The sequence below is a fragment of the Pristiophorus japonicus genome, chromosome 4, assembly GCF_044704955.1.
Source record: "Pristiophorus japonicus isolate sPriJap1 chromosome 4, sPriJap1.hap1, whole genome shotgun sequence".
Taxonomy (NCBI): Eukaryota; Metazoa; Chordata; class Chondrichthyes; family Pristiophoridae; genus Pristiophorus; species Pristiophorus japonicus.
The window spans coordinates 112,225,582-112,247,781 of record NC_091980.1 but is presented as its reverse complement, the minus strand read 5'-3'; the positions used below and the strand labels follow the sequence as shown (position 1 = coordinate 112,247,781).

Below are 22,200 nucleotides of genomic sequence, written 5' to 3'. Positions count from 1 at the left end.
CCTCTGGAATCCCTCAAGGAGCTATCCTTGCCCCCCACACCCCCTCTGCTCTTCTTCATCTACCTGCTGCCCCTTGGCAACATCATGTGTCGACCCGAGGTCAGCTTCCATGTGCACAATGACGACACCCAGCCGGCTCTGCTCCTTCACCACCTTCCTCGGCCCGCCCACTGACTGTATGTTCTCAGAGTGCCAGCTAAACATTGGGAAAACCAAAGCCATCGTCTTCAGCCACCCTGCAAACTCATTATTCTTGCCATCTATGTATTCTCTCCATCATAAAGACTACCTGTGTAAAGACTATATGGTGACAGATTAGAAAAAGGGGAGGTGCAACGAGACCTGGGTGTCATGGTACATCAGTCATTGAAGGTTGGCATGCAGGTACAGCAGGCGGTTAAGAAAGCAAATGGCATTTTGGGATTTGAGTACAGGGGCAAGGAGGTGTTACTACAGTTGTACAGGGCCTTGGTGGGGCCACACCTGGAGTATTGTGTACAGTTTTGGTCTCCTAACTTGAGGAAGGACATTCTTGCTATTGAGGGAGTGCAGCGAAGGTTCACCAGACTGATTCCCGGGATGGCGGGACTGACATATCAAGAAAGACTGGATCAACTGGGCTTGTATTCACTGGAGTTCAGAAGAATGAGAGGGGATCTCATAGAAACATTTAAAATTCTGACGGGTTTGGACAGGTTAGATGCAGGAAGAATGTTCCAAATGTTGGGGAAGTCCAGAACCAGGGGTCACAGTCTAAGGATAAGGGGTAAGCCATTTAGGACCGAGATGAGGAGAAACTTCTTCACCCAGAGAGTGGTGAGCCTGTGGAATTCTCTGCAACAGAAAGTTGTTGAGGCCAATTCACTAAATATATTCAAAAAGGAGTTAGATGTTGTCCTTACTACTCGGGGGATCAAGAGGTATGGCGAGAAAGCAGGAATGGGGTACTGAAGTTGCATGTTCAGCTATGAACTCATTGAATGGCGGTGCAGGCTCGAAGGGCCAAATGGCCTACTCCTGCACCTATTTTCTATGTTTCTATGTGTCAGTTGTGGCCTCAGTGGGTAGCACACTTACCTCAGAGTCAGAAGTTTGTGGGTTCAAATCCCACTCCAGGGACTTGAGTACAAAAAATTTAGGCTGACACTCCAGGGCAGTGCTGAGAGAGTGAGGTGATGTTAAACCAAGGCTCTGTCTGCTCCCTCAGGTGGATGTAAAATATCTCATGGCACGATTTTGAAGATGAGCATGGGAGTTATCCCTGGTGTCCTGGCCAATATTTATCCCCCAATCAACATAACAAAAAACAGATTATCTGGTCATTATCACATTGCTGTTTGTGGGAGCTTGCTGTGCGTAAATTGGCTGCTGCGTTTCCCACATTACAACAGTGGCCGCACTCCAAATGTACTTCATTGGCTGTAAAGCGCTGAGACGTGCGGTGGCCAAGAAAGACGCTATATAAATCCAAGATATTTTCCACCTCCGTTGTGGCCTCGGCATGTTGTTTCGCGCGTTGCTATGGAAGGGCTGGCCACGCCCCCAACAAACATGGCCGACGCCGGCGCATGCGTTCAGCCGCTGAGCAGATCCGGCGGATGACGTCGGTCCCCGAGCGGAGGATTTTGTTCCGGGTCGAGGGTAGAATTGCCAGTCATTGAGTGGGGAGGGGGCGGCCCTGGTTAGAGGAATACCTCCCCCTCCCTTACCCCACAAGCCGGCCTCGGGCAATGGAGGCAGAGCTGGAGGAGGCGGAGCGCTGCATCGAGGCCGCACAGAACTGCTTAAAGTGTGGCGAGCGGGAGAAGGCCCTGCAGTACCTGCACAGGGCGCAGCAGTGGCACCCGACACAGCGAGCCAGAGGTAACGGCAGCCCCGGGCAGGGCAGGGGGTGTCCGGCCCTGCCCACACAGCGCATTCATGTGATGCAGGAGAACATAGACCTGTTGGACCATCCGCGGTAGTCAGAGCAGCTGTCAACAGGCGCACACCTGGCTGTCACCTGTGTTAACCAGGTGACACTCAGGCCCGAGACAGCAGCGACAAGCCCTGGGGAGGTGTGTGTGTGTGTGTGTGTGTGTGTTGGGGGGGAAAGGGAGGATCAGCCTCACGGTGGACGCATATTTTCCTAAAGCTCCACACGTTAGAACATGCATGAGCAGTTGGTGACGAATAATCCTGCTACGCAGCACTGGATTTGGACACCTGTAGCTTCGAGTGTAAAGCGGTCCCTCGTCTGGAGGATGACTTGCTTCCACACCAAAAAGGGGATAAGTTCACCGGTGTTGCAACCTGATATTCCAGTCCCGAACTACATGTTGAAGGATGGAACATGCCTGTGTGTGGATTTTTAAAAAAAAATGTATGGTGGCCGTTGCACACCAGCCACCACACGAGCTTGACAGAGCTAGGTCTTGGACCAGTGGCAAGGATTAACCAAGATGACTGGATACCAGCTCTGCTGCACGGACCTAGAGGTCTCGCAAATGCCGGTTCTTTGGGCATGATGCATATGCGCCGAGAACCAGCTTCTGCGATCTGTCAAAATGTCCTTTGACAGATCTCACGCATCCCTGTGAGAAGGACATTCACGGGCAGAGTAAAGCCGCCCCACCACACTGAAGGCAGATGCTGTGATAGGAAGACAGGAACAGGTGTTTAGCCCCTCGAGCCTGTTCCATCACTCAATGAGATCATGGCTAATCTGCGACCTAACTCCATATACCCACTTTTGGCCTATATACCTTAGGTTAAGAAAAATCTATCAATCTCCGATCTAGCATCAATTGCCATTTGCGAAAGAAAGTTCCAAACTTCTACTACCCTTTGTGTGTAGAAGTGTTTCCAATTTCACTCCTGAAAGGTCTGGCTCTAATTTTTAGACTGGCCCCTCCCCCCAGTCCAAGAATCTCCAACCAGCAGAAATAGTTTCTCTCTACCCTATTTGTTCCCTTAATATGTTGAAAACTTGGATCAGATCACTCCATAACCTTCTAAATTCTAGGGAATACAACCCTAATTTGTGTAAAATCTCCTCGTAACTTAACCTTTGGAGTCTGGGTATCATTCTGGTAAATCTATGCTGTGCTCCCTTCAAGGCCAATACATCCTTCCTAAGGTGTGGTGCCCAGAACTGATCACAGTATTCCAGGTGTGCTCTAATGAGGGTTTTGTATAGCTGCAGCATAACTTCTACCCCCTTGTAATCTCATCCTTTAGATATAAAGGCCAGCCTTCCGTTAGCCTTTTTGATTATGTCTGGACCTGTTCATGACATTTTTAATGATCTATGTACCTGGACCCCCCCCCCCCCCAAGTCTCTTTGGACCACCACTGTTTCTAGCTTTTCACCATTTAGAAAGTACCCTGTTCTTTTTAGGTTCAAAGTGGATGACCTCACATTTGCCAATATTGAAATCCATTTGCCACAGTTTTGCCCATTTAATTAATCTATCGATATCCCTTTGCAGCTGAATGTTGGGACAGCAACTAGAGGTTTTACCTGGAGGCCATGTGCTCAAATATCTATGTTTCAGTTCAGACAGGCAAGTGGTGACACTGAAACTTTGCAGCTTCAACGACCATTTAAGTTTTGTGTAACTATGTTAAGATTATTCTTCTTAGGCAGTTCCTTGGAGTCGAGGATGACTGGCTTCCACACTAAAAATGAGTTCTCAGGTGACTGATGCGTCCAATGTGGGACCTACAGTCTCTCACAGGTGGGGCAAACACTGGTTGACGGGATGGAGCTGGGTGCTTGGGTTGTCGTGCACTGCTTCCGCTGTTTGCGTTTGGCTTCCACTTGCTCCTGGCGAAGAGACTTGAGGTGTTCAGTGTCATTCCGGATGCTTCTCTTGCACTTTGGGAGGTCTTGGGCCAGGGATTGCTAGGTGTTGGTGGGGCTGTTGCACTTTTTCAAGGAGTTAAGATTAGGAGTATGGTGGCACTGCCTTAACATTTTTATGATGATTTGCACTGGATACCATGTCTGCCTATTGAGCAATCAAACTCAGCTTTTTCAGTTGTACAGTAATGATCCTTGCAGTGAATGGGATGTGGCAATGTGGTGTCTCTGGGATCAAATTGCCTTTAAAATGGCACGCTTGGTGATGGGAAATTAGAATCAAGTCAGTGCTCAACGGCAGACTTGATAATCTGGTATCGGAGATCGGGCAAGTCCACAGCACTCCAAGGCACTGTTCACTATTGCCCAGGCAGCTTGACTCGTAGATAAAACCTGAAGAAGTAGAGTTGCTACTGGGAATTTGTTCTGGTTTTTGTTTCATTCACAGGATGTAGGTCTCACTGACGGCCAGCATTTATTGCCCTTTCCTAATTGCCCTTGAAAACGTAGTGATGAGCCACCTTGAAATGCTGCAAGCCATGTGGTGAAGGTACTCCCACTCTGCTGTTAGGTAGCGAGTTCCAGGATTTTGACCCAGTGATGATAAAGGAACGACAATATATTTCCAAGTCAGGATGCTGTATGACTTGGAGGGGAACTTCGAGATGGTGGTGCACCCATGCACCTGCTGCCCATGTCCTTCTAGGTGGTAGATGTCATGGATTTGGGAGGTGCTGCTGCCAAAGAAGCGAGTTTCTGCAATGGTTCTTGTAGATGGCACACAGTGCAGCCACAGTGTGCCAGTGGTGGAGGGAGTGAACGTTTAACGTGGTGGATGGGGTGCCAAACAAGCAGGCTGCTTTGTCCTGGATGGTGTTGAGCTTGAGTGTTGGAGCTGCACTCATCCAGGCAAGTGGAGAGTATTCCATCACATTTTTAACTTGTGCCTTGCAGATGGAGGAAAGGCTTTGGGGAGTCAGGAGGTGAGACACTCGCCGCAGAATACTCAGCCTCTGACCTGCTCTTGTCGCCACAGTATTTATGTGGCTGGTCCAATTAAGTTTCTGGTCCATAGTGACACCCCAGGATGTTGATGTGGGGGTTTCGATGATGGTAATACCGCTGAATGTCAAGGGGAAATAGTTGGACTCCCTCTTGTTGGAGGTGGTCATTGCCTGCACTTGTTTGACATGAAAGCTACTTGCCATTTATCAGCTCAAATCTGAATGTCATCCAGGTCTTGCTACATGCAGACATGGTTGCTTAATTATCTGAAGAGTTGCAAATGGAGCTGAACACTGCAATCATCAACGAACAAGCCCACTTCTGACCTTTATGATTGAGCGAAGGTCATTGATGAAGATGTTTGGGTGATGGAAACTGCCCTGACAAACTCCTGCAGTGATGTACTAGGGCTGTGGTGATTGTCCTCCAACAACCAGAATCCTCTTCCTTTATGCTACGTATAGCTCCAGCCAGGGGAGAGTTTTTCCCCTGTTTCCCATTGACTTCAGTTTTACTAGGGCTTCTTAATGCCGCAGTCAGTCAAATGTTGCCTTGATGTCAAGGGAAATCACTCACTTCACCTCTGGCATTCAGCTCTGTTGTCAGTGTTTGGACCAAGTTGTAATGAGGTCTGGAGCCGAGTGGTTCTGGAAAACCCAAACTGAGCATCGGTGAGTAGGTTATAGGTGAATAAGTGCCGCTTGATTGCACTGTTCAAGACACCTTCCATCTATATCGGACAAATGGTGCTATGCATTTGTCATGGTTGAACCTCTCTTATCCAGCACCCTCGGGACCTGGCCTGTGCCGGATAAGGGATTTTTCCGGACGAGGGGAGGTCACATTAAATTGCATCGTACAGGTACTGAGCAAGGGGATATCGGGGCTGGCTGGCTTGGGGCTGGGAGTGCGGCAGAGAGATCGTGGGCAGTGGATTGCGGGGTCAGGCCGGCGATTGCGGGAGTCAGCATCAAGGAAGGATTTCAATTTGTTCACGTCGGAGTTCTGCGCATGCGCCACCCAATGGCCGAGAACGGTTCCGGACGAGGGATGCTGTCGGATAAGGGAAGTTCAACCTGTACCATCGGAGTCAATTACAAATGTGTCACTTGCAACATATTAAGTGTGCCAGTTATTTTGTGCAGTTTAGTAGTTACCAATTTAAAACCCACTCATTTCAGACAAAGTCAGTGAAGCTGCTTGAAGATGCTATCAGCTGTTTTTACTTTTAATAATTATGGGAGGCAGTCTGAGAGTGGAGACTTCAGGCAGCTTCAATCAGTTGATTGAACCTGTCCGAAGTCTCCACTTTCCGACTGCCTTCCATAATTAACCGTGTAAACAGCTGATTGAAGCTGCCTGATGTCTCCATCAGATGTTCAGACTTTTAACAACTACGGGAGTTATTTTATTGCTACAAGCTATTATGGCTGTACCGTCCACTGCGTATAGTGGACAAAAGTTAACACGAACGCGCCTGCTATATGCGGTGTGAACTGCACCTCTTCGTGATGGTTTTAAAACTTAGCAAATGTAACATGGGGCAACTTAATTGAGGCAGACACAACCAGTTTATATTGTAGAATTTCCCGATAAAGTTTTTTGGTGGTTTATGGACATTCCACATTCAATTTGACTTTAGCTGATGATGCAAATTAATGTGAAATTTTATAAAGCAGAAATAAATGAGGTTATCTTGGGTTTCAACTGTAAATATTAACAGTTGAATTGAATTATTTATTCATATTTTTGAAGTACAATAATTTTGTTCTGACCTAACATTCTAATTAACTTTGAATTATTGAGTACTTGTAGATAAAATCACAGCCAAAATTAAATGAGTACTTTGCTTTCAACTTCAAATTGAGCTAACTTCCTTAAATCTATAAATTGCATGATTGTTATAATTTAGCAGTTTTATTAAGTTTCACAATGTATTTTAATAATAAATCCTATTTTAAGATGACTTTCTGTTTTTGTATGTTTTTTCTCTCTTTTTTTTAAAAAAATTTAGCACTAATTGATTCAATAATTAGAAATAGAAGTTCAGCTGGTTGGAGCAATGACAAGGATGCAGATGACGCTGCTAGTAGGTCCAGCAGATTGAAAAGGTGTGTGAACGGAAATACGTCTGCAGGAATCGGTGAAGCTGCCAAGGGTTACACTCCAGACCAGCTAGAGGGGGTACGGAGGTGAGAATACAACAAATGTATTTAATAAAATTGGCTTTTATTGCAAGGGGATTGAGTACAAGAGTAAAGAAGTTTTGCTGCAATTGTACAGGGCTTTGGTGAGACCACACCTGGAGTACTGTACACAGATTTTGTTTCCTTATCTAAGGAAGGATATACTTGCTTTAAAGGCAGTGCAACAAAGGTTTACTAGATTGATTCCTGGGATGAGAGATTGCCCTATGAGGAGAGATTGAGTAAAATGGCTTATATTCTCTGGAGTTTAGAAGAATGAGAGGTGATCTCATTGAAACATACAAGATTCTGAGGAGGATTGACAGAGTAGATGCTGAGAGACTGTTTCCCCTGGCTGAAGCGTCTAGAGATGGGAGGCATCGTATCAGGATAAGACCGTCATCCATTTAGGACTGAGAAGAAGAAATTTCTTCACGCAGAGGGTTGTGAATCTTTACATAGGATATACGGCGCAGAAATAGGCCATTTGGCCCACGCAGTCCATGCTGGAGTTTATGCTCCATTCGAACCTTTGGATTTCTCTACCCCAGACGACTGTGGATGCGTCGTTGAGTATATTCAAGATTGAGAGCGATAGATTTTTGACTCTAAAGGAAATCAAGGGATATGGGATCGGATGGGAAAGTGGAGTTGAGGTCGAATATCAGTCATAGAATCAGAAGTTTATGGCACAGAAGGAGGCCATTTGGTCCATTGTGTCTGCCAGGTGAAAAAGAGCTATCCAGCCTAATCCCATTTCCCAGTTCTTGGTCTGTAGCCTTATAAGTTACAGCACTTCAAGTGCATATCCAAGTGCAGTTTAAATGCAATGAGGGTTTCAGGTAGTGAATTCCAGATCCTCACCACCCTCTGGGTGAAAAAATCTCTCCTCAACTTTCCTCTAATCCTTCTACCAATTATTTTAAATCTGTGCCCCTGTTTATTGACCTCTCTGTTAAGAGATAGGTCCTTCCTATCCACTCTATCTATGCCCCTCATAATTTTATACACCTCAATCAGGTTTCCCTTCAACTTCCTCTGTTCCAAAAAAAACAACCCAAGCCAATCCAATTTTTCCACATAGCTAAAATTCTCCAGTCCAGGCAACATCCTTGTAAATCTCCTCTGTACCCCCTCTAGGTGTAATATGGTGACCAGAACTGCATGCAGTACTCCAGCTGTGGCCTATCTAGTGCTTTATGCAATTCAAGCATAACCTCCCTGCTCTTCTATTCTAGTCTCAGCTAATAAAGAAAAGCATCCCTTATGCCTTCTTAATCACCTTATCTACCTTTCCTGCCACCTTCAGGAATCTGTGGACATGCATTCCAAGATCCCTCTGTTCTTCTACACTTCAGTATCCTACCATTTATTGTGCATTCCCTTACCTTGTTAGCCTTCCCCAAATTTATTACCTCTCACTTCTCCAAATTGAATTCCTTTTGCTTCCTATTGGCCCACCTGACCAGTCCTTTGCTATCTTCCTGCAGTCTACAGCTTTTTTCCTCACTATCATTCACATGGCCAGTTTTTTTGTATCATTTGCAAACTTCTTAATCATGCCCCTTACATTGAAGTCTAAATCATTGATATATACCACAAAAAGCAAGGGACCTAGTACTGAGTCCTTTGGAACCCTGCTGGATACAGCCTTCCAGTCACAAAAACATCTGTCGACCATGACCTTTGCTTCCTGCCACTGAGCCAATTTTGGATCCCATTTGCTGCTTTCCCTTGGATTCCATGGGCTTTTACTTTTCTGACCAGTCTGCCATGTGGGGACCATGTTAAAAATCCTTGCTTAAAATACATGTAGCGTACATCAAATGTGCTATCCTCCTTGTTACCTAAAAAATACATGCTGATTTTCCTTGATTAATCTATACCTTTCTAAATGACGATTAACACAGTCCCTCAGAATTTTTTCCAATAATTTTCCCAGGCTGACTGGCCTGTAGTTACTTGGTCTATCCCTTTCTCCCTTCGTAAGCGATAGTACAATGTTAGCAGACCTCCAGCATGACGCCTGTAGCCAGTGAGGATTGAAAATGATGGTCAGAGCCTCTGCTATTTCCTCCCTTACTTCTCTTAACAGCCTGGAATACATTTCATCCGGGCCTGGCGATTTATCTACTTTCAAAAATGCTAAAACCCCTTAATATTTCATCTCACTATGTTTAGCTCATCTAATATTTCACACTCGTCTTCCTTAACTACAATGTTGGTATCGTACCACTCTTTTATGAAGACAGATGCAAAGTTTTCATTTAGAACCACACCTATGTCTTATGCTTCCACACACAGGTTACCTTTTTGGTCTCAAATAGTCCCTACTCTTTCCTTAGTTATCCTCTCGCTCTTTATGCATTTATAAAACATCTTACCGTGATTTTTTTTTTACTTGCCAATAGTTTTTCATGCCCTTTCTTTGTTTTCCTAATTGTCTACTTAATTTCACCCTGGCCCCTCTCTACTCCTAGGCTTTCTGCAATATTGAGCTCTTGGTACCTGACTAAAGCTTCCCTTTTTTTCTTTATCCTACCTTGTATGCTCCTTGACATCCAAAGGGCTCTAGATTTGGGAGCCTCACTTTTTTTCTTTGTGTCAACGTCTTTGTTCTGAACCCTAACTATCTCCTCCTTGAATGCCTCCCACTGCTCTGACACTTTTGCTAAATCTCATCTCAGCTGAATAAAGTTGATCTTTCCCCAATTGGGAACTTAATGATATTGAATGGCAGAGCAGGCTCGAGGGGCTGTATGACCTATTCCTGCCATTTCTTAAGTTCTTGTGTATTGCCCAAACACTTAAAAGTTTTAGATATGTTTTTTAATTCAGTACTGATAAAGTTTGTGTAAATTGTGCGTGCAACGTGGAGCTGCTGAGCGCTCGACTCAAAACTGCTCAATTTTAAATTAGCTGTTTGAATTGAAATTTGGAAAAAAAAAGCTTCTGCTTTTTATTTAAATTGCTTAATTTAAATTACTGGATGATATGTTTTCTGAGCAAAAACAACTTCAAATTAAGAGTCAGCTGTACCTGTAAAGGCAAAAAGAATGTCTCCTTCCAGTTAGTATCTCATTATACAGTTGCATTAAAGTCGGCTTGGTATTTCTGCTGTTGGCTCATTCTGATCTTCTAAAAATGATTTACTTCATGGTAGTGAGTTAAGAACATAAGAAATAGGAGCAGAAGTAGGCCACACCGCCCCTGATCTTTGACCTCAACTCCACCTTCCCACCTGATCTCCATATCCCTTGATTCCCTTAGAGTCCAAAAATCTATCTATCTCAGCCTTGAATATACTCTGATTCAGCATCCACAGCCCTTTAGGGTAAATAATTTCAAAGATTCACAACCCTCTGAGTGAAGAAATTCCTCGTCATCTCAGTTTTAAATAGCTGACCCCTTATCCTGAGACTATGCCCCCTAGTTCTAGACTTTTCAGCTAGAGGAAACAACCTCTCAGCACATACCCTGTCAATCCCCCTTAGAATCTTGTGTTTCAATAAGATCACCTCTCACTCTTCTAAACTCAAGAGTGTAAGCCCAATTTACCCAGTCTCTTCTCATAAGACCGCCCTCTCATCCCAGGAATTAATCTAGTGAATCTTTGTTGCACTGCCTCTGAGGAAAGTATAGCCTTCCTTTGGTACGGAGACCAAAACTGTGCACAGTACTCCAGGTGTGGTCTTGCAAAAGCCCTGTACAATTGCAGCAAGACTTCCTTACTCTTGTACTCCAAATCCCTTGCAATAAAGGCCAACATGCCATTTGCCTTCCTAATTGCTTGCTGTACCTGCATGCTAGCTTTGTGTTTCCTGTATGAGGACAACTAAATCGTTCTGAACACCAATAGTTTCTCACCATTTTAAAAAAAAAAATTCTGTTTTTCAATGCTTCCTACCAAAGTGAATAACCTCACAATTCCCCACATCATACATCATCTGACACCTTATTACCCACTCACTTAACCTGCCCATATCCCTTTGAAGGCTCTTTGTGCCCTTCTCACAGATTACTTTCCCCACCTAGCTTTGTATAGTCAGCAAACTTGGGATACATTACACTTGAGTGTGTTGAAGTACCAATAGAGAGGTGATCAGCATCTTTGGTCCCAACTTTGCGGAGTTCTCAAGCTCAGCTGTGCTGGTGTGGGAGAATGCTGACTGGCAGATAGAGAAATTGAAAAGCAGAAGTTGGCTCCTTGGTAGATTGGGTAAGAAAGGCAAAATTGAATGTCAGCTAATAGGTTGCTTGGGGAGACCAGAAAGTAATGGGGTGAATGAATACACCCTCGCATTTATAAATTCAAGATAAATGGATTTTTGAGAATGTATTACAGGATTGTATCTCCTTGGATTTAGATAAATTTCTAAATCTCAAAGCAATCTTTTTGATTTGCAAAGAGCGGAAACTTGTAACAATCCCAGCTAACCTTGGAAGTACTACAACATTTCTTTATTTCACTTGATATTGACGTCTGTTCTCAATTCCTTTCTCAAATTTTGAAGGTAAATTTCTTCTGTGTTTCACCTTTGGTCTCGCCACTCCACTTTCCAACTACCACTGAACTACCTTAATCAACTTAAAAGCTTAACAGAATAGGCTGGTGTGTCTCTTCCTCTAGCTTTTCATCTTACTGCCTTTCACACCCCTTCCATTCCTGTGGCGAAGCAGCTAGCCTTTCTTCCTCAACCAACATCACTATCCCATTGCTGTTTGTGGGACTTTGCTGTGTGTAAATTGGCTGCCGAGTTTCCTACATTACAACACTGACTACACTTCAAAAGTATTTCATTGGCTGTAAAGCGCTTTGGAATGTCCTGAGGTGGTGAAAATGCTATCTAAATTCAAGTCTTCCTTTTATAAAAAAAATAGTGTAAACTAACTAAAGGATAATGACATAATTGCAGAGAATATGTGTTGTTTCTTCATGGACGTAGTCTTGTAGAGAAATGCTACTGAATTGGAATTGGCAAAGAAAGATTACATTTTAATTAGGATTCAATATATTGTAATACGAATGCTGATTTTTACATTTCTACTTGCATCCAAATGCTATGATTTGGCATAGACTTTATTGTCCGCTTAATGTTATTAGTGAAATTTAGGGGCTAGGGTTTTTTTTTAGTTATTCTGCATTGAAAGACCATGGGGCCGAACTTGGTGGACTTACTGCCCACTGCCGATGAGTTTTCTGGGCAGTCTCCTCTCCGAGCGAGTTTGGTGGAGGCCTCCCGCCGGCCGGGAGGGAAGACCGTTGGGGACTGCCCGCTGGTGTGCAACGCGCATGCGTAAGTGTCCTCCCGCCCGCTGAGATGCCGGTTTGATCCGGGTGGGAGTCTGCTACAGCAGGAGGAAGGACTGCCGCATAAAGGCAGGTCTAACCTCGACCTGGAAAAAAAAGTTAGTAAACGTTTCTTTATTTTTTTTTCCCAGCGATTCAGGTGGATGGGATCCCCTGAAGGTTTGGCAGTGTTTTTTTTTTTTTATTTTTTGGAAATTTTAAATTTTATCTGTTTTCCCAGGCCCGACTCAATCCTTGTCGGTACTTTGCCAAAGATTGCATTTGCCACTGAGATTCGGGACGTAAGTCACTTTTTTGCCGCTGTGCGGCCTTTCCAGGACTTTTTCCAAGAAACGTCCGCTCTAAAATATCATTAGGATCTGAGTGGTCCTTTGGGTGGAACTTAGCTTCCATCAGGTTCGCGGCCCATGACTATAACAGCAGAGTTTAAATCCTAGGTGTGAATTTTAACAAGATTAAACATCTTGAAAAATACTTCTCGTAATGTAATGTCACACTTCAAAGTTTATTCTGCATCCTGGTATTAACTTAAATCCTCTCTACTGCCTGATCAAAAATTTATGATGCTGTTCTAAATTTGAGGTTAAGTGATACTTGGACAGCTTAATCTGTCTCTGGCTGTGCTCTCACTGACCTGGAAGTGCTTAGTGTTGACACTGGATGCAAAAAGTCTTCCATTCCCCAGCACTACTATTGGGCACCTCAAAGGTCAGACAAATGCACCAAAAAAAGTAAAATACAAAACCATATTACATTTAAATGTAACCTTGCTTTTCTTCTAATCCTTTCTCCTGCCCCCCCTCAACCCCCACCAGCGAATGGAAACTATTCCAGATCACAGTCTATCAGATGAATTGTTGTGTTAATGTTTTGCAGGATAAAAAAATGTAGAAATTACTATGAAATTTTGGGAGTTGGTAGAAGTGCTGATGAAGAGGATTTGAAGAGGTCCTATAGGAAGCTGGCATTGAAGTTTCACCCTGATAAAAACTGTGCCCCTGGAGCAACGGACGCATTTAAAGGTACAAAGCTGTAACTTAACATTTACGTCAAAATCAAGAAGAAATATCAATAAAGGAAAGTCCTAAAACAACGGAATAAAGAACTAGTAATTAAATGACCAGTACAATATAGGAAATTAATTGCCTAAAATGCTGACCAAAGTTAGCACAGCATTTCTAGAATTTTAAATGAAAACCACGAGCAATTTTAGAAACTCAACAAAACAAATGCTCATTTTATTTTTAATTGTTGCTTTAATCACCGAATCTATTCTCCAAACTCTAATTTTTCAGTATACTTCACATGCGATGAGTAGGTTACTGAGTTTGTTGGTTAAAATTCCAGCGATTTGTGTCCCTTTTCAGAACATTTGATTAGAACCATGTGATCTCCTCCTTGTCATAGAAATACCTTCATTTCTGTTTCTCTTGTTATTTTTCGTTGCCTTGAGAGAAAATGTCCTCATGAGTGAAACAAATTGACTTTGGGCTTTTATTTTTGAGGTACACTTGGAAATATTCCCAATTAAGCCTTCTCTAAGAAACAGCACCTTTCTAGCGAAGTGTGAGACTGATGCCTAGAATTTTCTTGAAACAAATTACACTGCTGTTGCCTCTTCTTAAAGAAACTTTGTGCTTGCTGGCCTGCAGGGGGAATTACTGCTCATTTGCATTCCTCTTGTTACATTGGTGTAAAATGGGAATAAATAGCTGAAATAAATACTGGAGACTTCAGTACAGTTTTTAAAAAAACAATTCAGCCTACACTCTTGAAGCAACGTACAGGGTGACAAACGGGTAAGAGATTGACGGGGCTTGGTTCTTTCATTTCACCCTCTAATAATTTCACTGCACATCTTGGTGGCTTTTTAAAAATCATACTTGCTCACAATTATAACTACGCAGACACCATCTGGATCCAGAAGCCAGTAAGGCATGGCAGCAAGCCAGAGATAATGAACACAGAACTTTACCGATTCAGACTTCCAAGCCCTCCTCGAGGAAATTGAAGGTGGGGGCACAAATTCCTGGCTGCGGGTGCCATTAAGCCACCCAGAAATGTAACTCGTGCTGTCTGGAGAAAGGTGACACAGGCACAGAGTACCAACTACCTCACCCCCAGAACTGCAGTATAGTGCTGGAAAAAGTTCATAAACGCTGGGGAGATATACGCACTGGTACTCTCATCTCTTTCTTGCCCACTCTGGGCACCAGCACACTCGTTAGCCTCTTAAATTGTCACTTGTGCAACTCTCCCTTCACAGTGCAATCTGTTTAAAGGCAGCTCTAACTCGGAGCCTTACACAGCGATTATCCAGCTCCTCTCACAGCAATTATTTATCATGCAGAGCCTTAAAACCCCTTCATCCACTTTAACAGCCTCATGAACCCTCTTGCTTCACCTCCCATCATCATCATAGGCGGTCCCTCGTATCGAGGATGACTTGCTGCCACGACAAAAAGGGACGAGTTCACAGGTGTTTCAATGAAAGACCTAATATTCCAGGTCCAGAACTACATGCTGAAGGGCAGAAGATGCCTGTGCGTGGATTTTCTTAACGTGTGGTGACCGTTGCACACCAGCCACCACACGGGCTTGACCGAGCTAGGTCTTGGACCAGTGGCAAGGATTAACCAGGACGACTGGAGATCAGTTCTGCACGGACTTAGTGCGCACACATATTGCAGTGTGGGCTGGTCTGTGCTGCCTCTGGGCCCTTGCCTCTCCTGGGCCCCGATCATGGGCTTCATCTCTCACATGCCACCTGGCACACATTTAACTGCTAGCCTCACCCCCATTCATTATATTTTCAGGATAAATTGGCACACAATGATGCCAAAGTCAGACGCATCTCCACTTTGATCTGCTAACCACTTCGAGGACAAGATCATGCAGCTTGTAGGCATTCATTCACTCTTGCCATGGGAGATTGACTAGGTTCATAACTGAGTGACTATGCTGTCACTAGCATAGGTCTGACACAATGCACAAACAGAACATTTCACCATATTTCTCTCTCACCCTAATGCTCACCCATTCTTACCTTCTACCCTTCTCCTGCAGATCGAGCACTGCAGTTGGGCACAGGAGGAGGAGGAGGAGGAGGAAGATGATGAGAAGGAGTTACTAGGGAGCTTTTTCTTCCTTATCGCATTCCAAGTGCAAAAAATTGTATCACTTTTTTTAAAACCACATCATCCTGAGGTGACCTTTGCAAATTAACCAGGGGACATCTCTTACACACCTACTCTTATTCAAGAGTTGCTTTAAAGTCAGAAGCGCTAAAGATTTACGTTAGTGTTCAAGGTATGAATTTGAACATGCAGTTCAGATTGAACACTGGTGCAGCAGATACAAAATCTCTCTGACTAATTTGGATCTGTTTGAAGTAGAAAACTAGATGCACTCCATGGGTAGGGCAGCACTTGCCAGTGGGGAAGCTGAAAGAGAGTTATCCAACGCAAGGTGGCAATAAACAAAGAAAACTTGGGTACTGGATTATGTTATCAGATTTGTTGAGTTCAAATCCCCAGAAGGGTGAGATCAAAGGGGCCAATGGGCTGCCTTACTCAAACCTTACCCTAGCCTATATTGAGAGATACAAGGTGCAGCCTAATAAATGTAATCTTGAAATACTGAACACTCTACACATCCACCTCCTTCTCCTTCATTACAATTTCTGGAAAACCCTCAAGTGGACATTGACCCTTCTTGGGTGGACAGAGAATACCTAAGCATACATTGAATTTACAGCACAGGAACGGTCCATTCCGTCCCTCCATGTGAACAAATAGTTCTAATCACATTTACCACCTTGTTCCCATGTCCCTTCTACCTCTTTTCCTTAAGCCAACTATCCAATCTGTTCTTGAATGTTGACAAAGCTTCTGCCTCATCTATTAACTCTAGAAGTGAATTCCACAGCCTCACAACTTTTTGTGTAAAGAGTTTTCTCCTGCCCTCTGTGTTCTCTCACTTAATTTTGTATCTATGACCCCTCATTCCTGACCACTTCAAGTACTGGGAATTGTCTGCTTCTATCTTCCCTGTCCTTTTGATAATTTGAAATACTTCCAGCTTATCATTCCATAATCTTTATTCCGATGAAAAAAGATCCAATTTTTTCAAGTATGTCTTTGTGTATGTTTTTCCTCATACCAGGCAGCCTCCTAATGAATCTGCTTTGTACTTTCCAAATACTCATCAATATTCTTCCTGTAGTGTGGAGGAGCCCAATAATGCACACAATCCTCTGAGGTCTTATCAAAGTTTTATCTAGGCTCAATATTATCTCTTGGCTTTTACATTCTATATCTCGTGATTATAGGTTCTGCCTTTAATGTCATGTACCTCCAAATTCGTCTGCTCTTCTACAGCACCAAGCCTACTTCTATTCAGAGTATAATTTCATAAGAACATAAGCAGGAGTAGGCCATCTGACCCCTCGAGCCCGCTCCGCCATTCGACAAGATCATGGCTGATCTGATCATGGACTCGGTTCCACTTCTCTGTCCGCTCCCCACAACCCTTTATTCCCTCAATCAACTTAACAAAAATCTGTCTACGTCTTAAATATATTCAGTGACCCAGCCTCCACAGCTCCCTGGGGCAGAGAATTCCAGAGACTCCCAACCCTCTCAGAAGAAATTCCTCCTCATCTCAGCTTTAAATGGGCAGCACCTTAGTCTGAGACTTATGCCCCCAAGTTTTAATTTCACCTATGAGTGGAAATATCCTCTCTGCATCCACCTTGTCGAGCCTCCTCATTATCTTATGTTTTGATAAGATCCCCTCTCATTCTTCTGAACTCCAATGAGTATAGGCCCAACCTACTCAACCTATCTTCATAAGTCAACCCCCTCATCTCTGGAATCAACCTAGTGAACCTTCTCTGAACTGCCTCCAATGCAAGTATATCCTTCCTTAAATATGGAGACTAAAACTGTACGCAGTACTCTAGGTTAATTGCTGGTCTTTTATCAAAGTGCATGAACTCTCAGTTATTGACTTTTAATTCCATATGCCACTTTTTAATCCATTTCATCATCTCTCTTTTGGATGAGATGTTAAACGAAGGTTCCGTCTGCTCTCGTGGGCCTAAAAGATCCCATGGCACTATTTCAAAGAAGAGCAGGGGAGTTATCCCCGGTGTCCTGGCCAATATTTATCCCTCAATCAACTTAACAAAAACAGATTATCTGGTTGCTGTTTGTGGGAACTTGCTGTGTGCAAATTGGCTGCTGCGTTTGCTACACTACAACAGTGACTATACTCCAAAAGTACTTCATTGACTGTAAAGCGCTTTGAGACATCCACTGGTCATGAAAGACACTATATAAATGTAAATCTTTATCAATATTGCTCGAGGGGAGGTACAGAAATCTACAGTTACTTCATTTGCTTATGAGCCCAAAAAGCTCTCATTGGATGACATTCCACTTCTATTGTAAGTACATTTATTTTGTGTTTGTTCGGCCAGTGCCCTCTGGGTGGTATCTTTTCCATTCTGAAAATACATCTGATCCCTTGCCAAACAGAATAGATCACTTTTCCCAAAAGTTGGAAAAGCACTTGAAAATGTTAGTGAACAGTTTGGCTTTTGAACAGAGCCAATTACAGTCATGATGCCAGAGTGTTTACGGCATCCAAACATCTCTTGCTTACTGCAAAACTTTGCAATTAAAAATTGAATTTTCTTCTAGCTGCATTCTTTGTATTCACCTTAAATCCTATGTGAAGTTGTATAGATGCTGAACTGTCTACAATAACTCCAGCCTTTGTCTCCAATTGGGGTGGCTTCTTGACCTTCTGCAGATGCCTCATAGTCAGAAGCATTTGACAGTTATCTCAGGATGCTGTTACTTGTAGCAGTAAGGAGATGTAATGTGGTTCTTCCCAAAAGTCTTTACAACAAGAAAAAGATTGTTAAGAATCATAGAATCATACAGCACAAAAGGGGAACATTCAGCACATTGTGCCTGTGCTAGCTTTTTAAAAGAGCTATCCAATTAGTCTCACTCCCCTGCTCTTTCCCCATAGACCTGCAACTATTTCCTTTCAAGTATATATCCAGTTTTCTTTGAAAAGTTACTGTTGAATCTGCTTCCACCACCCTGAATGGCAATACATTCCAGATCATATCAACTCGCTGTATAAAAACACTTCTCATTCTTTTTTCAATTATCTTAAATCTGAGACCTCAGGTTATCGAGCCTCTTGCCAAGTGTAAAAGTTTCTCCTTGTTTACTCTATCAAAATGCTTCATAATTTTGAAATTAAGTTCTGAAATTGGCTGCAAGTTTATACCTTTTTTCATCTAAGAGTAACTAATAAGTAACGTTATGTCATCTACTTTTTGTTTTTTTGACTAAATTTACCATTCTTAGAAAATATTCATTACAATGGCTGTGAGCATAAACTAATAGCAAAGTAAGGAAGCTAGTGACTGAAATAACGAATGTTTATTTTAGCAATAGGCAATGCATATGCTATTCTGAGCAACCCAGAAAAACGAAAACAATATGATCGACGTGGAGAGGAACCACCAACTGTCCGCAGTCCTTATGCCAACAGTTCAAATTATTACAGAGAATTTGAAGCCGATATAACACCTGAAGATTTATTCAACATGTTCTTTGGTGGAAGATTCCCCACAGGTTGGTATTCCTGTAGTGCTGCACAAAGATCATTTCAACTATAATAACCACAATGAGCTAAGCTAAATGGGAATTATACTTGAAATGAGGATTTCTTATCAAATCTTTTGTAAAACTGTTGGTGTCAGCTAGATGAATTTGTAGATTTCCATGATCTTCAGTTGTTTTTTTCTATTAGTTTTTATTAGTTTGCTACTAACACTGGCACTCTTTCATGAATGGGTGGGGGGAGGGGGAGAGAGAGGGAGAGAGAGAGAGAGAGAGAGAGAGACACACAAATCCTACTATATTCAAGAAGTTCTATTTTCAAGTGACTAATAGCTATAAATCAATTTCTGGACAGATGATATTTGGCAATCCAAACTTGGATGATCTATCTGCAGTATAAAGAAGTAGGATTCCAAAACTGCTTAATGGTAGGATGGTCCTAGCTGGACAAGCAATCTATGATTTGTGCTGGTAAGCTGTACAGTATTTTCTAGTTGACCTCCAGCGATACCAATTTCTTTGAGTTAGGTAAGTGGACTATGTTCCTACTGGGTGAGAATGCACGCCAGGCAAAATAAAATTCTGCAGAATTTGATCTCGCATTAGTTTGATTTGGAAATTTTTAAGCTTGGTAATGGGTTTCCCTGTGTAACAGACATCTAATTGACCAAAAATAAATTATTGCAATGATTATATGCCCATCTGGTAATACTTGCTGAAAATTCAGGAAATGTATCTAGCACAAAAGCAAAATACTGTGGGTGCTGGAAATCTGGAAAAAAAAAAAACCCTGAAAATACTCAGCAGGTCAGGCAGCATCTGTGGAGAGAGAAGCAGAGTTAACTTTTCAGGTCTTGGCAGAACTGGAAAAAGATAGAGATGGAACAGGTTTTAAGCAACTACAGAAGCAGGGAAAAAGAGGGGAGGATAGAACAAAAGCGAAGGTCTGTGATAGGGTGGAAGGCAAGAGAGATTAAATTACAAAAGGGATGATATGGTGCAAGGCAAAAGGAGATGGTAATGGGACAAGCAAAAAAACAAAAGATGGATCTAGAAGAGGTGCAAATGGGAATAGCAGAATCATCAAAAGCTGCCGTCTGGAAAAAAACAGAAGTTATGGTCTGAAATTGTTGAACTCTGTATTGAGTGCAGAGGCTGTAAAGTGCCTAATCGAAAGATGAGGTGCTGTTCCTCAGGCTTACGTTGAGCTTTGTTGGAACAGTGTAGGAGGCCGAGGACGGAGAAGTCATAGTGGGAGTGGAGCGGAGAATTAAAGTGACAGGTGACCAGAAGCTTGGGGTCAAGCTTGCAGACTGAACAGAGGTGTTCCAAAAAGCGGTCACCCAATCTACATTTGGTCTCCCCAATGTAGAGGAGACCACGTAGTGAACAGTGAATACAGTATACTAAATTGAAAGAAATACAAGTGAATTGCTGTTTCACCTGGAAGGAGTGTTTGAGTCCCTAGATGGCGGGAAGGGAGGAGATAAAGAGACAGGGAAGAGGTTGTAGGGGATGATTGAGGAGTGGAACAGGGTTTTGTAGAGGGAAGGTCCCTCAGAATGCTGAAAGGTGAGTGGAAGATTTGGAATTCCCTGCCACAGAGTTGTTGATGCCAGTTCATTGGATATATTCAAGAAGGAGTTAGATATGGCCCTTACGGCTAAGGGGATCAAGGGGTATGGAGAGAAAGCAGGAAAGGAGCACTGAGGGAATGATCAGCCATGATCTTATTGAATGGTGGTGCAGGCTCGAAGGGCCGAATGGCCTACTCCTGCACCTATTTTCTATGTTTCTGTGTGTTTGCTGGTGGGATCAGGTGGAGGACGGTCCATTGAATCTAGAGGCTGGTGGGGTGGAATGTGAGGACAAGGGGAGCCCTATCGTGACTCTGGGAGGGAGGGGAAGGGGCGAGAGCAGAAGTGCGGGAAATGGAACGAATACTGTTTTGGTCCTGTCAACCATGGCTGAGGGGAATTCTCAGTTGAGGAAAAAGGAAGACATATTGGAAGTACTAGTATGGAAGGTGGCATCATCAGAACAGATGAGACAGAGAATGGAATAGAATCCTTGCAGGAAGCGGGATGAAAGTGTAGTCAAGGTACCTGAGTGCTACAAGGGAGTCTGTGGGCTTATAGTGGATGTTGGTCAATAGCCTATCCCCAGCAATAGAGACGGAGGAATCAAGGAAGGGAAGAGTCAGAGATGGACCATGTGAAGGTGAAGGAAGGGTGGAAATTGGAAGCAAAATCAATGAAATTTTTCAGTTCAGGGCGAGTGCAGGAAATGGCACAGATACAGTCATTAATGTACTGGAGAAAGAAGTGAGGGAGTGGACCTGAGTAGGACTGAAATAAAGAATGTATCTAGTTACTATATAGTGCATCTCTCAAGAGAAATTTGCATGTACTGTTGACTTAATTGAATCTGATTGCACTTTAATCACTCCAATTTCAACTTAGCATATGGACAGTTAAGAATCTGGGTATAGAAACATAGAAAATAGGTGCAGGAGTAGGCCATTCAGCCCTTCGAGCCTGCACCGCCATTCAATGAGTTCATGGCTGAACATGCAACTTCAGTACCCCATTCCTGCTTTCTCGCCATAGCCCTTGATCTCCTGAGTAGCAAGGACTACATCTAACTCCTTTTTGAATATATTTAGTGAATTGGCCTCAACAACTTTCTGTGATAGATAATTCCACAGGTTCACCACTCTCCAGGTGAAGAAGTTTCTCCTCATCTCGGTCCTAAATGGCTTACCCCTTATCCTTAGACTGTGACCCCTGGTTCTGGACTTCCCCAACATTGGGAACATTCTTCCTGCATCTAAACCCATCAGAATTTTAAACGGTTCTATAAGATCCCCTCTCATTCTTCTGAACGCCAGTGAATACAAGCCCAGTTGATCCAGTCTTTCTTGATATGTCCGTCCCGCCATCCCGGGAATCAGTCTGGTGAACCTTCGCTGTACTCCCTCAATAGCAAGAATGTCCTTCCTCAAGTTAGGAGACCAAAACTGTACACAATACTCCAGGTGTGGCCTCCCCAAGGCCCTGTACAACTGTAGTAACACCTCCCTGCCACTGTACTCGAATCCCTTCGCTATGAAGGCCAACATGCCATTTGCTTTCTTAACTGCCTGCTGTACCTGCATGCCAACCTTCAATGACTGATGTACCATGACACTCAGGTCTCGCTGCACCT

General features: G+C 43.3%; 1 protein-coding gene and 1 long non-coding RNA gene across 2 annotated transcripts in view; one reads left to right on the top strand and one right to left on the bottom strand.

The window, feature by feature from the left end:
- Positions 1 to 1,502, bottom strand: part of LOC139262139 (uncharacterized) — a 52,010-nt gene extending 50,508 nt beyond the window's left edge. Inside the window, exon 1 of the long non-coding RNA XR_011592910.1 lies at positions 1,078 to 1,502. This is a non-coding gene — a long non-coding RNA (uncharacterized lncRNA). The remainder of the gene's footprint in view (positions 1 to 1,077) is intronic.
- Positions 1,503 to 1,617: 115 nt separating this feature from the next.
- Positions 1,618 to 22,200, top strand: part of dnajc18 (DnaJ (Hsp40) homolog, subfamily C, member 18) — a 35,479-nt gene continuing 14,896 nt past the window's right edge. Inside the window, exons 1-4 of the mRNA XM_070878492.1 lie at positions 1,618 to 1,863; positions 6,864 to 7,041; positions 13,223 to 13,368; positions 18,820 to 19,005. Coding sequence (XP_070734593.1) covers positions 1,731 to 1,863; positions 6,864 to 7,041; positions 13,223 to 13,368; positions 18,820 to 19,005 — 643 coding nt within the window. The 5' untranslated portion in view covers positions 1,618 to 1,730. The remainder of the gene's footprint in view (positions 1,864 to 6,863; positions 7,042 to 13,222; positions 13,369 to 18,819; positions 19,006 to 22,200) is intronic.